General features: G+C 43.7%; 1 protein-coding gene across 4 annotated transcripts in view; it reads right to left on the bottom strand.

The window, feature by feature from the left end:
• The window catches only part of arhgap24 (Rho GTPase activating protein 24), a 202,460-nt gene that overhangs the window by 29,090 nt on the left and 158,370 nt on the right, over window positions 1-15,000 (bottom strand). For 3 of the 4 annotated variants that reach the window (XM_029692396.1, XM_029692397.1, XM_029692398.1), the window contains one exon: window positions 9,074-9,196. In XM_029692396.1, coding sequence (XP_029548256.1) covers window positions 9,074-9,196 — 123 coding nt within the window. Of the gene's footprint in view, window positions 1-8,617; window positions 9,028-9,073; window positions 9,197-15,000 lie in introns of those variants that run through there. The other variant, XM_029692399.1, reaches the window with a different exon arrangement.

The raw sequence follows: 15,000 nt of genomic DNA, 5'->3' as shown, positions 1-15,000 counted from the left end.
AGTCCTCAGGAGGATGAGTCCTCAGGAGTATTAGTCCTCAGGAGTATTAGTCCTCAGGAGTATCTGTCCTCAGGAGTATTAGTCCTCAGGAGTATCTGTCCTCAGGAGTATCAGTCCTCAGGAGTATTAGTCCTCAGGAGTATCTGTCCTCAGGAGTATCTGTCCTCAGGAGTATTAGTCCTCAGGAGTATCTGTCCTCAGGAGTATCTGTCCTCAGGAGTATCTGTCCTCAGGAGTATGAGTCCTCAGGAGTATCAGTCCTCAGGAGTATCAGTCCTCAGGAGTATCAGTCCTCAGGAGTATCTGTCCTCAGGAGTATCTGTCCTCAGGAGTATTAGTCCTCAGGAGTATCAGTCCTCAGGAGTATCAGTCCTCAGGAGTATCAGTCCTCAGGAGTATCAGTATCAGTCCTCAGGAGTATCAGTCCTCAGGAGTATTAGTCCTCAGGAGTATCTGTCCTTAGGGGTATCAGTCCTCTGGAGTATCTGTCCTCAGGAGTATCAGTCCTCAGGAGTATCTGTCCTCAGGAGTATTAGTCCTCAGAGGAGTATGAGTCCTCAGGAGTATCTGTCCTTAGGGGTATCTGTCCTCAGGAGTATGAGTCCTCAGGAGTATCAGTCCTCAGGAGTATGAGTCCTCAGGAGTATGAGTCCTCAGGAGTATGAGTCCTCAGGAGTATCTGTCCTCAGGAGTATCTGTCCTCAGGAGTATGAGTCCTCAGGAGTATCTGTCCTCAGGAGTATCAGTCCTCAGGAGTATCTGTCCTCAGGAGTATCAGTCCTCAGGAGTATCAGTCCTCAGGAGTATCAGTCCTCAGGAGTATGAGTCCTCAGGAGTATCAGTCCTCAGGAGTATCAGTATCAGTCCTCAGGAGTATCAGTCCTCAGGAGTATCAGTCCTCAGGAGTATTAGTCCTCAGGAGTATCTGTCCTTAGGGGTATCAGTCCTCAGGAGTATCTGTCCTCAGGAGTATCAGTCCTCAGGAGTATCTGTCCTCAGGAGTATCAGTCCTCAGGAGTATCTGTCCTCAGGAGTATTAGTCCTCAGGAGTATCTGTCCTCAGGAGTATCAGTCCTCAGGAGAAGGAAGAGTTTGGTCTCCTTGCTGTGGAAGTCTGGGTGCGAACGACCATGAGAAAAATACATTCTATTCCCAAATGCATTAACATTTACAATCGTGGCTCTTGTTCGCGCCACTGCTCGCTCTGTTTGCTACAAATATACCGGAGTACACAGGGGGTACTGCAGAAGACTCATGAGACCATAGGATTACTGGTCAAATGCACATGAGGGGGTACTCCAGGGGTACTCCGGGCAGAGCAAAAGCCAGTTAGTGGTACAGAAAAAGGTTACGGCTGGTCCACACCATTCCTTTCATCTAAAGCCAAGAGCCCAATGCCGTTAGACTATTTCATAGGGCTATAGTCTCAAGTTGGTCATAACTCCTCTCTCTCAGCATATTGGGGTTATTTGTTTGAGTGGTGTGTGTTTGAGTGGTTTCTCTACAATAGAAAGCCTTATATTACATTATTCTCCCAGTTGCGAAACAGCCAACAGGGAGGAGGTGAGGGCCCTGGCGGAGTGGTGCCAGGAAAATAACCTCTCCCTCAACGTCAACAAAATGAAGGAGCTAATCGTGGACTCACATTAACGGGGCTGCAGTGGAGAAGGTGGAAAAAAGCTTAAAGTTCCTCAGCGTACACATCACTGACAATGTAAAATGCTCCACCCACACAGACAGTGTGGTGAAGAAGGTGCAACAGCGCCTCTTCAACCTTGCCTTGGCCCCTAAGACCCTCACAAACTTTTACAGATGCACCATTGAGAGCATCCTGTCAGGCTGTATCACCGCCTGGTACGGAAACTGCACCGCCCGCAACTGCAGAACTCTCCAGAGGATGGTGCGGTCTGCACATCGCATCACAGAGGATCAAGGCCTGTTCACCCCGCTACCATCCAGAAGGAAGTGCATCAAAGCCGGGACCCTAGAGACTGACATAGGATAGTCATGCAACACTGGTCACATGAATAATGTTTACTGTTTTACCCACTTCATATGTACATGCTATATTCTAGTCATGTTCATCCTATTAAACTATTGCTGTACATATACTATTCTATCCTACGTATTCTTCAGATATACTACATATTCTATCCACATACTGTCCACAATGTCTATACATCCCATCACATATGTATATATTTATATACATATATATATACATATATATACTGTCCATAATGTCTATACATCCCATCACATATATCACATATATATATTTATATACACATATATATATATTTATATACACATATATATATATACTGTCCATAATGTCTATACATCCCATCACATATATATTTACACTCCGGAGTCCGACATTGCTCATCATAATATTTATATATTTCTTAATTCCATTCTTTTCCTTTTTAGATGTGTGTGTGTATTGTTGTGTATTATTAGATGTTCCTGCACTGTTGGAGCTAGGAGCAAGCATTTCACTACACCCAGAATAACATCTGATAAATATCCGTATGTGACCAATGCAATTTGATTTGATTAGATTTTCTCCTCTCTCTGCTCTGTGGGAACTGGATCCAGTGGGTCTGTAAATCATGTAATTGTACAAATATTCTTCACAGTCTTTGATCCCACAAGAGCTTATCAAAGAACACACACTCTTAGAAGAGGTACTGACTAACGGAGGATAAACTATACAAATTAAAAATGACAGTCAGACGGTCGTTTCTCCTGGCTGTGGATGAGAGTGCAATGGAAATTCCTCGGATATTGTCACCATGAAATGACTACCATTTCACAGAGCCTGTTTTACCCACTTCATATATACATGCTATGTTCTAGTCAAGGCTTATCCTATTTCTTTCTTCAGATATACTACATATTCTATCCACAACCATTATCCAGAAAAGTTACTATTATCCAACAGAATAGCCTGGTAAATGGTATGCAATATACATGCACATTTAAACACAGCAGAGAGGGTAGAAGAAGAACTGTCAGCAGCAGTAAATATTTCACAGGATAGTAATGTATTCAGTCATTGCGCATTTCGTCTTTACCAGAGGACCTTTTCTAAAATGTCAAGATCTTTAGAAAAAATATTCCAAACAATGAAAAATAACACTAGTTTCAAGTATAATAAAGGCTTGCCATTTTTCAGACTAAAGTTAAATCGAAGAAATGTAAATTAAAGATAATTATTCAAGTCCCTATACTTTACAGCTGAACATAGAGAATTAATTGTAGACAGAGATATCAGCAGAGAGAACAATGCCGATGAATGGAAAAGATGGAAACACCAACAGATAGAGAAAGATAAACCAAGAGAAGATAACATTGACAAAGATAGACCAAGATAAAGATAGCACAGAGAAAGATAGCATAGAGAAAGATAGACCAAGATAAAGATAGCATAGATAAAGATAGACCAAGATAAAGATAGCATAGAGAAAGATAGCATAGAGAAAGATAGCATAGAGAAAGATAGACCAAGATAAAGATAGCACAGATAAAGATAGCATAGAGAAAGATAGCATAGAGAAAGATAGCACAGATAAAGATAGCATAGAGAAAGATAGCACAGATAAAGATAGACCAAGAGAAAGATAGCATAGACAAAGATAGACCAAGATAAAGATAGCATAGATAAAGATAGCATAGAGAAAGATAGCATAGAGAAAGATAGACCAAGAGAAAGATAGCATAGACAAAGATAGACCAAGATAAAGATAGCATAGATAAAGATAGCATAGAGAAAGATAGCACAGATAAAGATAGCATAGAGAAAGATAGACCAAGATAAAGATAGCATAGAGAAAGATAGACCAAGATAAAGATAGCATAGAGAAAGATAGACCAAGATAAAGATAGCATAGAGAAAGATAGACCAAGATAAAGATAGCATAGAGAAGGATAGACCAAGATAGAGATAGCATAGAGAAGGATAGACGAAAAGAAAGATAGACCAAGATAAAGATACCATAGATAAAGATACCATAGATAAAGATAGACCAAGATAGAGATAGCATAGAGAAAGATAGACCAAGATAGAGTCTGCCACTAGCATAGTCAGTGTAGTCAGCTCAGCAATCCCCATTGAGACCTTCCTTGTCTGTGCCTCGATCTAGGTTGGGCAAAACTAAACATAGCGGTGTTCGCCTTAGCAATCTCACTGGAATAAAGACCTCCTCCATTCCTGTCATTATTGAAAGAGATTGTGATCTCTCACATCTCAAAATAGGGCTACTTAATGGCAGATCCCTCACTTCCAAGGCAGTTATAGTCAATGAACAAATCACTGATCATAATCTTGATGTGATTGGCCTGACTGAAACATGGTTTAAGCCTGATGAATTTACTGTGTTAAATGAGGCCTCTCCTCCTGGTTACACTAGTGACCATATCTCCCACGCATCCCGCAAAGGCGGAGGTGTTGCTAACATTTACAACAGCAAGTTTCAATTTACAAAAAAAATTATTCACAGCATTTCGTCTTTTGAGCTTCTAGTCATGAAATCTATGCAGCCGACTCAATCACTTTTGAGACTACTGTTTACAGGCCTCCTGGGCTGTATACAGCGCTCCTCACTGAGTTCCCTGAATTCCTATCGGACCTTGTAGTCATGGCAGATAATATTCTAATTTTTGGTGACTTTAATATTCACATGGAAAAGTCCACAGACCCACTCCAAAAGGCTTTCGGGGCCATCATCGACTCAGTGGGTTTTGTCCAACATGTCTCCGGACCTACTCTCTGCCACAGTCATACTCTGGACCTAGTTTGTCCCGTGGAATAAATGTTGTGGATCTTAATGTTTTTCCTCATGAACCTGGACTATCAGACCACCATTTTATTATGTTTGCAATCGCAACAAATAATCTGCTCAGACCCCAACCAAGGATAATCAAAAGCCGTGCAATAAATTCTCGGACAACCCAAAGATTCCTAGATTGGAATGGAAATGGTTCAACACAAAACTGGAAGTCTACCAACTAGCTTGGAAAGACAGTGCCGTGAAGAATTGAAGAGCCCTTACTGCTGCTCAATCATCCTATTTTTCCAACCTTATTGAGGAGAATAAGAACAATCCAAAATGTATTTCTGATACTGTTGCAAAGCTAACTAAAAAACAGCATTCTCCAAGAGAGCATGGCTTTCACTTCAGCAGTGATACATTCATGAACTTCTTTGAGGAAAAGATCATGATCATTAGAAAGCAAATTACAGACTCCTCTTTAAATCTGGGTATTCCTCCAAAGCTCAGTTGTCTTGAGTCTGCACAACTCTGCCAGGACCTAGGATCAAGGGAGACACTCAAGTTTTTTAATCCTATATCGCTTGACACATTGATGAAAATAGTCTTGGCCTCTGAACCTTCACGCTGCATACTGGACCTTATTCCAACTAAACTACTGAAAGAGCTGCTTCCTGTGCTTGGCCCTCCTATGTTGAACATAATAAATGGCTCCCTATCCACCGGATGTGTACCAAACTCACTAAAAGTGGCAGTAATAAAGCCTCTCTTGAAAAAGCCAAACCTTCACCCAGAAAATATAAAAAACTATCGGCCTATATCGAATCTCCCATTCGTCTCAAAATAAATGTAAAAGGCTGTTGCGCAGCAACTCTAAGCATTACATGGGCTTGCTCCTACCCATCTTTCCAATTTGGTCCTGCCAAACATACCTACAAGTAAAGTACGCTACGGTCACAAGATGCAGGCTTCCTTACTGTCCCTAGAATTTCTAAGCAAACAGCTGGAGGCAGGTCTTTCTCCTATAGAGCTCCATTTTTATGGAATGGTCGGCCTATCTATGTGAGAGTCTTTATTGAAGACTCATCTCTTCAGTAGGTCCTATGATTGAGTGTAGTCTGGCCCAGGGGTGTGAAGGTGAACGGAAAGGCACTGGAGCGACGAACCGCCCTTGCTGTCTCTGCCTGGCCGGTTCCCCTCTCTCCACTGGGATTCTCTGCCTCTAACCCTATTACGGGGGCTGAGTCACTGGCTTACTGGTGCTCTCCTAGGAGGGGTGCGTCACTTGAGTGGGTTGAGTCACTGACGTGATCTTCCTGTCCGGGTTGGAGCCCCCCTCGGGTTCGTGCCATGGGAGAGATGTTCGTGGGCTATACTCGGCCTTGTCTCAGGGTAGTAGGTTGGTGGTTGAAGATATCCCTCTAGTGGTGTGGGGTTATATCCTGCCTGTTTGGCCCTGTCCGGGGGTATCGTTGGACAAGGCCACAGTGTCTCCCGACCCCTCCTTTCTCAGTCTGCAGTATTTATGCTGCAATAGTTTATGTGTCAGGGGTCAGTCTGTTATATCTGGAGTATTTCTCCTGTCTTTTGCGGTGTCCTGTGTGAATTTAAATATGCTCCCTCTAATTCTCTCTCTCTCTCTCTTTCTCTATCTCTCGGAGGACCTGAGCCCTAGGACCATGCCTCAGGATTACCTGGCCTGATGACTCCTTGCTGTCCCCAGTCCACCTGGTCATGTTGCTGTTCCAGTTTCAACTGTTCTGCCTGCGGCTATGGAACCCTGACCTGTTCACTGGACGTGCCACCTTGTCCCAGACCTGCTGTTCTGGACTCTCTCTCTACCACACATGCTGTCTCTAACTCTGAATGATTGGCTATGAAAAGCCAACTGACATTTACTCCTGAAGTGCTGACCTGTTGCACCCTCTACAACCAGTGTGATTATTATTATCTGACCCTGCTGGTCATCTACGAACGTTTGAACATCTTGGCCATGTTCTGTTCTAATCTCCACCCGGCACAGCCAGAAGAGGACTGGCCACCCCTCATAACCTGGTTCCTCTCTAGGTTTCTTCCTAGGTTCCGGCCTTTCTAGGGAGTTTTTCCTAGCCACTGTGCTTCTACACCTGCATTGCTTGCTGTTTGGGGTTTTAGGCTGGGTTTCTGTACAGCATTTTGTGACATCGGCTGATGTAAAAAGGGCTTAATAAATAAATTTGTTTGATTGATTGATGTGGGGGTGGACAGCTACTAAACTGCTACTAAACAGCTACTGAACTGCTACTGAACAGCTACGGAACAGACACTGAACAGCTACAGACAACTATCCCTGGCCAAACCCTTTGGTTAAGCGAGCTCCCTGCCTCTACAGTACCAGGCCGACCAAACAGAACATGACCCACAATTTTAATCACATCTCTAGGGTATTATCTCTCCAATAGCCTCAGTCTCAGTGTGTGTGTGTGTGTGTGTGTGTGTGTGTGTGTGTGTGTGTGTGTGTGTGTGTGTGTGTGTGCGTCCCCCACTGCAGCAAAACGTCAAAGGAAGCCCTCCTGTATAGGAGGCTGTGTGCTGAGGGTGCTGTGTTGTGTGTGAGTGTGTGTGCATGTTTTCCTACTTTGTGTGTGTGTGTGTGTGTGTGTGTGGGTGTGTGTGTGGGTGTGTACAGTTGTAAATTTGCCAGTCTTTTATTTTTTTTGTCATTTTGAGTAAAATATCATTTGAATAATGATTTAGTATAGATATTGTCAAAATGACAAAAACTGTGGGCCATTTTAGTCACATCACATTTGTATTGTCTCACTAACCTATAGTAAACATAAATCACTGACTTATCAACATTTTACAGACGCCTCAGCAACATTGGTGTCCAAAAGTATAACGTGAGTTAATGACTGTTTTGCCAGGTGATGTGGTCGAGCCACTAAACCTTGAGTCCGAAATCGAGTCCCAAGTCCTTACGTTGCATCCTGTTGAACGACGTGCCCCAGGTTGTTAGCTATCGTTAGCTAACGAGGTAACGTGACTGAACAATGTGTAGCCTAAACAAATGGTTAATGGTCTGTTCCGCAAGTAGCCTTGTTTACGGCCTGCCAATGCACGATAGAACGGAGAAAAACGTAGTGCCGGTACTATGGGTCATATTTTTTGAACGGTATTATGGGTCATATTTTTTGAACGGTAAGGACTAGAATCAAGAACTGCACGGTGCATTTGTGCTGCTAATATTAATTGTGATTGTCGCTGAAAAGCTCTCAATCTCTCCAAAAACTCTTGTCCAGTCCACTGGACAGAGATAATTTTGTCATGTCTCATTTTAGTTAGTTATATTTTTTTTCTGGGTCTATTTTGTCAATTACTGTCTCATCAACTACTACAAAAAATTGCTGTTTGACAAATATTTGAGTCATTATTTCTGTTGACGAAATCAACACGTGTATGTGTGTACGCGCGTGTCTGTGTGTGTGTTAGAGCATACAATCAGCACATAGTAACACACAATCTGTGTTGTTGATTCAGAGATCAAATGTTTCCTTAACAAACGCAGAGTTGAATGAGCTTTGCTTTATTTTTGACAAAACATTCAACTCCAGCCTCTAGATGGAAAGACAAGTAGCACCATATGTTTAATCACAGAGACATGCCCTCCTGATAATAATGACACTATAGTGTTAATCACAGAGACATACCCTCCTGATAATAATGACACTACAGTGTTAATCACAGAGACATACCCTGCTGATAATAATGATTTATTTTGCTAAAAAACAACATATAGAACCAGTCACAGACTAAGTCTAGTCTTGGACTGAAACTCATGCATCATGGGTGTACTAACTAACCTCCACCAAATGGGGCCCATATGACCCTACGTACTAACCTCCACCAAATGGGGCCCATATGACCCTGTGTACTAACCTCCACCAAATGGGGCCCATATGACCCTACGTACTAACCTCCACCAAATGGGGCCCATATGACCCTGTGTACTAACCTCCACCAAATGGGGCCCATATGACCCTGTGTACTAACCTCCACCAAATGGGGCCCATATGACCCTACGTACTAACCTCCACCAAATGGGGCCCATATGACCCTGTGTACTAACCTCCACCAAATGGGGCCCATATGACCCTACGTACTAACCTCCACCAAATGGGGCCCATATGACCCTACGTACTAACCTCCACCAAATGGGGCCCATATGACCCTGTGTACTAACCTCCGCCAAATGGGGCCCATATGACCCTGTGTACTAACCTCCACCAAATGGGGCCCATATGACCCTACGTACTAACCTCCACCAAATGGGGCCCATATGACTCTGCGTATGGTCTTCACCCAATCCTCCATGTCATTCTGGGTGCTGGCCATAAGAAGGTATGTCTCATGATTCGCTGTCATCCGCTCCCTGTCTCCTCCTGCGAGGGAGGAAGAGCAGAAAAAAGGAAAAGAAAGCGTGAGTAAAACATGAAGACTTGACGAGGACCGAAGAGGTCAAAATATCTCCAATAAACCACATGGAACAGTGGAGGCTGATGAGGGGAGGACGGCTCACAATAACGGCTGAAACAGAGCGAATGGAATGGCATCAAACACCTGGAAATCATGGAAACCATGTGTTTTGTTTTATTTTTTTTACCATTCTACTAGACCATCCTCCCAAATTAAGGTGCCACAAACCTCCTTTGACATGGACGCATAGAATGCATAGTTTATTTTTTTATCATTAGAAAACATTAAATGGTAGGGTACGATAATAACAGTTATCATCTGCTATAACATTACTAACATAATAAGAACACAGTAAATTGTCAACACCACAGTAAATTACTTATTCAATAATAACAGTGTCAGCCTAACAGATCCTTGTCAGAAGTGGGGCTGTGTCTGTGGTGTTATAATGGTCTGTAATTATAGTGTGACTTAGAGGGGGTCATTGACGCCCCAAGGCTGACAAAATCAAGGTGTGGACAGACACAAACATCAAGGGCTTTCACAGTCTTAGTGTGTGTGTGTGTGTGTGTGTGTGTGTGTGTGTGTGTGTTAAATCAAGGGCTCTCAGCCTCACACACCAGGAGTATGCCTTCCAGACAGACCAGATGTACAACCTTAGAGACCTTTTACCTCTATGGTCTGATAATCATACCAACACTGTCTATGGCCTGATAATCACACCAACACTGTCTATGGCCTGATAATCACACCAACACTGTCTATGGCCTGATAATCACACCAACACTGTCTATGGCCTGATAATCACACCAACACTGTCTATGGCCTGATAATCACACCAACACTGTCTATGGCCTGATAATCACACCAACACTGTCTATGGCCTGATAATCACACCAACACTGTCTATGGCCTGATAATCACACCAACACTGTCTATGGCCTGATAATCACACCAACACTGTCTATGGCCTGATAATCACACCAACACTGTCTATGGCCTGATAATCACACCAACACTGTGTATGGCCTGATAATCACACCAACACTGTCTATGGCCTGATAATCACACCAACACTGTGTATGGCCTGATAATCACACCAACACTGTGTATGGCCTAACTGTCTGACCACACAAATAGCTTAAGATACTACCGTAATGTAGTGTATATAAGATTTTACCGTAATGTAGTGTATATAAGAAACTACAGTAATGTAGTGTATATAAGATACTACCATAATGTAGTGTATATAACATACTACCGTAATGTAGTGTATATAACATACTACCGTAATGTAGTGTATATAAGATACTACCGTAATGTACTCTATATAATATACTACCGTAATGTAGTGTATCTAAGATAATACGGTAATGCAGTGTAAAAAAGATACTACCGTAATCTAGTGTATATGATAATACGGTAATGCAGTGTATATAAGATACTACCGTAATCTAGTCTATATGATAGCCAGAGACACTCCCTTTTTACTGAGACACTCCCCTAGGACTGGCTGAGTATCCTGTATCGGGCTCTCTGTGGAAAACGGCTCGAAAAAACACACTTAGACATTTGATGCATGCTGTTGGGAGGGCTTGAAGGGGCTTGACTAAAACGGGGTTTAAGCTTCCAGATGCAACACTCTTATTACCGTGACAACAGTACCAGACCCGTGTACCAGTTAAACCTCTCAAGGAAACGCCTACTGTAAACCTAGACCAGTCAAATGACATTCTTCAGATAACAGATCTTGTATGAATCTTGTTGAAGTCTGGTTGGAGATGTAGCCTAGTAGTTAACAGAGAAATGATTGGGCACAGACTAAATTATTAATGTGGCTCGTGCTGTCTGCAACTTTCCCCCAGAGACCTAGCTCTTCCATTCTCTCCAGTGATTTTCATCAGCAGGAGATATCGCTGTGTCAGCGATTAACAATGTATTTATAGAACTGCAGCATGAATACTAACCCCTGTGTGTGTAGTCAGCATGATGAGACTGTAAACTAACCCGTGTGTGTAGTCAGCATGATGAGACTGTAAACTAACCCGTGTGTGTAGTCAGCATGATGAGACTGTAAACTAACCCATGTGTTTAGTCAGCATGATGAGACTGTAAACTAACCCATGTGTTTAGTCAGCATGATGAGACTGTAGCGTAAACTAACCCATGTGTTTAGTCAGCATGATGAGACTGTAAACTAACCCATGTGTTTAGTCAGCATGATGAGACTGTAAACTAACCCATGTGTTTAGTCAGCATGGCTGGGGGATGTCGGGGTCTGGTGGGGGGTGTAGAGGTCTGGTGGGGGGGTGTAGAGGTCTGGCTGGGGGGTGTAGAGGTCAGGTGGGGGGGGTGTAGAGGTCTGGTGGGGGGTGTAGGGGTCTGGTGGGGGGGGTGTAGGGGTCTGGGGGGGGTCTGGTGGGGGGTGTAGGGGTCTGGGGGGGTGTAGGGGACTGGGGGGGTCTGGTGGGGGGGTGTAGGGGTCTGGCTGGGGGATGTCGGGGTCTGGTTGGGGGGTGTAGGGGCTTCTTCCTTGCTGAGCGTCCTTTCAGGTTATGTCTATATAGGACTCGTTTTACTGTGGATATAGATACTTTTGTATCTGTTTCCTCCAGCATCTTCACAAGGTCCTTTGCTGTTGTTCTGGGATTGATTTGCACTTTTCGCACCAAAGTACGTTCATCTCTAGGAGACAGAATGCGTCTCCTTCCTGAGAGGTATGATGGCTGCGTAGTCCCATGGTGTTTATACTTGCATACTATTGTTTGTACAGATGAACATGGTACCTTCAGGCGTTTGGAGATTTCTCCAAAGGAAGAACCAGACTTGTGGAGGTCTATAATTTTTTTTCTGAGGTCTTGGCTGATTTCTTTAGATTTTCTCATGATGTCAAGCAAAGAGGCACTGAGTTTGAAGGTAGGCCTTGAAATACATCCACAGGTACACCTCCAATTGACTCAAATTATGTCAATTAGCCTATCAGAAGCTTCTAAAGCCATTAAATCATTTTCTGGAATTTTCCAAGCTGTTTAAAGGCACAGTCAACTTAGTGTATGTAAACTTCTGACCCACTTGAATTGTGATACAGTGAATTATAAGTGAAATAATCTGTCTGTAAACAATTGTTGGAAAAATTACTTGTGTCATGCACAAAGTAGATGTCCTAACCGACTTGCCAAAACTATAGTTTGTTATCAAGAAATTTGTGGATTGGTTGAAAAACCAGTTTTAATGACTCCAACCTAAGTGTATGTAAACTTCCGACTTCAACTGTATATACACTGAGTGTACAAAACATTAAGAACGCCTGTTCTTTCCATTACATAGACTGACCAGGTGAATCCAGGTGAAAGCTCTGATCCCTTATTGATATAACTTGTTAAATCCACTTCAATCAGTGTACTGTAGATGAAGGGGAGGAGACAGGTTAAAGAAGGATTTTTAATCCTTGATACAATTGAGACATGGATTGTATGTGTGCCATTCAGAGGGGGAATGGGCAAGACAAAAGATGTAAGTGCCTTTGAATGGGGTATGGTAGTAGGTGCCTGGCACACCGCTTTGTGTCAAGAACTGCAACGCTGCTGGGTTTTTCACACTCAACAGTTTCCTGTGTGTATCAAGAATGGTCCACCAACCAAAGGACATCCAACCAACTTGACACAACTGTGGGAAGCATTGGAGTCAACATGGGCCAACATCCCTGTAGAATGCTTGTGACACCTTGCCCAGTCCATGCCCAGACGAATTGAGGCTGTTCTGAGGGCAATATTGGGCATTAAGGTGTTGTTTTTTTCTTTTTTTACTTTTTACCCCCTTTTCTCCCATATTGGTAGTTACAGTCTTTTCCCATCGCTGCAACTCCCGTACGGACTACAGAGAGGCGAAGGTTGAGAGCCATGCACCCTCTGAAACACGACCCTGCCAAGCTGCACTGCTTCTTGACACACTGCTCGTTTAACCCGGAAGCCAGCCGCACCAATGTCTCGGAGGAAACACCGTACAACTGGCGAATGAAGTCAGTGTGCATGTGCCCGGCCCACCACAAGGAGTCACTAGAGCGCGATGGGACAAGGTCATCCAGGCCGGCCAAACCCTCCCCTAACCCAATTGTGCGCCGCCTCATGGGTCTTCCGGTTGCAGCCGGCTGCGACACAGCCTGGGATCGAACCCGGCTCGGTAGTGATGCCTCAAGCACTGCGGTGCAATGCCTTAGACCACTGAGCCACTCGGGAGGCCAGGAAGGTGTTCTTAATGTTTTGTACACTCAGTGTATGTAGGCTTGCTGTGACAGTCAAGACATATTACTAGTGAACAACAACAACAAATTCAATGGAATGTAAATGGAATAAAAATTCATTTTCAGTCATCGAGGACAACCTGTCTTGAAAAACCAGACAAACAATAACTAAAGCAGTCAATTAACAACCACACAGCTCAGAGCATCAAGCCTCTCCCAACCCACTCTAGTTTCTTGGAGAGGACACTTTACCTATTGACTCGGCTGTTGTGGCTCTGGCTGTGGGATGAAGCTGATAATTGATTCCCCTTTAATGAGCATAATGATCTCAGGCAGCCAGGGCTGGTGTCCAGACTCTCCCTCCCTCCCTTTACCTTTACTTGGCTCTCCCTCCCTCCCTTTACCTGGTTCTCCCTCCCTTTACCTCTATCTGGCTCTCCCTCCCTCCCTTTACCTGGCTCTCCCTCCCTCCCTCCCTTTATCTTGCTCTCCCTCCCACCCTCCCTTTACCTGGTTCTCCTTCCCTCCCTTTACCTGGCTCTCCCTCTCTCCCTCCCTTTGCCTCTACCTGGCTCTCCCTCCCTCCCTTTATCTGGCTCTCCCTCCCTCCCTTTACCTGGCTCTCCTTCCCTCCCTTTACCTGGTTCTCCCTCCCTCCCTTTATCTGGCTCTCCCTCCCTCCCTCCCTTTACCTGGTTCTCCCTCCCTCCCTTTACCTGGCTCTCCCTCCCTCCCTTTACCTGGCTCTCCTTCCCTCCCTTTACCTGGCTCTCCTTCCCTCCCTCTACCTGGCTCTCCCTCTCTCCCTCCCTTTACCTCTACCTGGCTCTCCCTCCCTCCCTTTACCTGGCTCTCCTTCCCTCCCTTTACCTGGCTCTCCTTCCCTCCCTTTACCTGGCTCTCCCTCTCTCCCTCCCTTTACCTCTACCTGGCTCTCCCTCCCTCCCTTTATCTGGCTCTCCCTCCCTTTACCTCTACCTGGCTCAGCAGGTATCCTCACATTAAGACCATGTTTTCATGTTTTTCAGTGGCTCTGATTGTGAAATCCGTATCCTGATGGATGATTGATGGACTATAGATCAAGGAACAACAAAATAATGATTATCCAGGACCATGTCCCAATTAGTGAAATCAGGACATGCGCGCTTGCTGTGCCCTTGGTGGCAGTGTGACCAGATTCACAATACACTTCTTGCGCAAAAACTTGAGAAGTAAAACAAAACAAAAATAATAAGAAGTTCATAAGATAGTTTGTAAGATTATTCAAAAAAATTTTTTAATATTATTAATTATAGAATTGAATTGTTATTTTTATTTATATTTTATTTATACATTTTATTTTATTAAATGTTTTTATTCTTATTATATATATATATATTTTTTATAATTTTGTATTTATATTTATTTATTATTATTTTATTTTTTTTAAATATTTTTTGGTGGGGGGCAGCGGTTAGAGCATTGGGCTAGTAACCGAAAGGATGCTGGATCGAATCCCCGAGCTCACAAGGTAAAAATCTGTCGTTCTGC

Source organism: Salmo trutta, chromosome 15 (genome assembly GCF_901001165.1).
Source record: "Salmo trutta chromosome 15, fSalTru1.1, whole genome shotgun sequence".
In the NCBI taxonomy this organism is placed as follows: Eukaryota; Metazoa; Chordata; class Actinopteri; order Salmoniformes; family Salmonidae; genus Salmo; species Salmo trutta.
The sequence above is the reverse complement of the archived record's forward strand: the minus strand, read 5'-3'. Positions and strand labels throughout refer to the sequence as shown.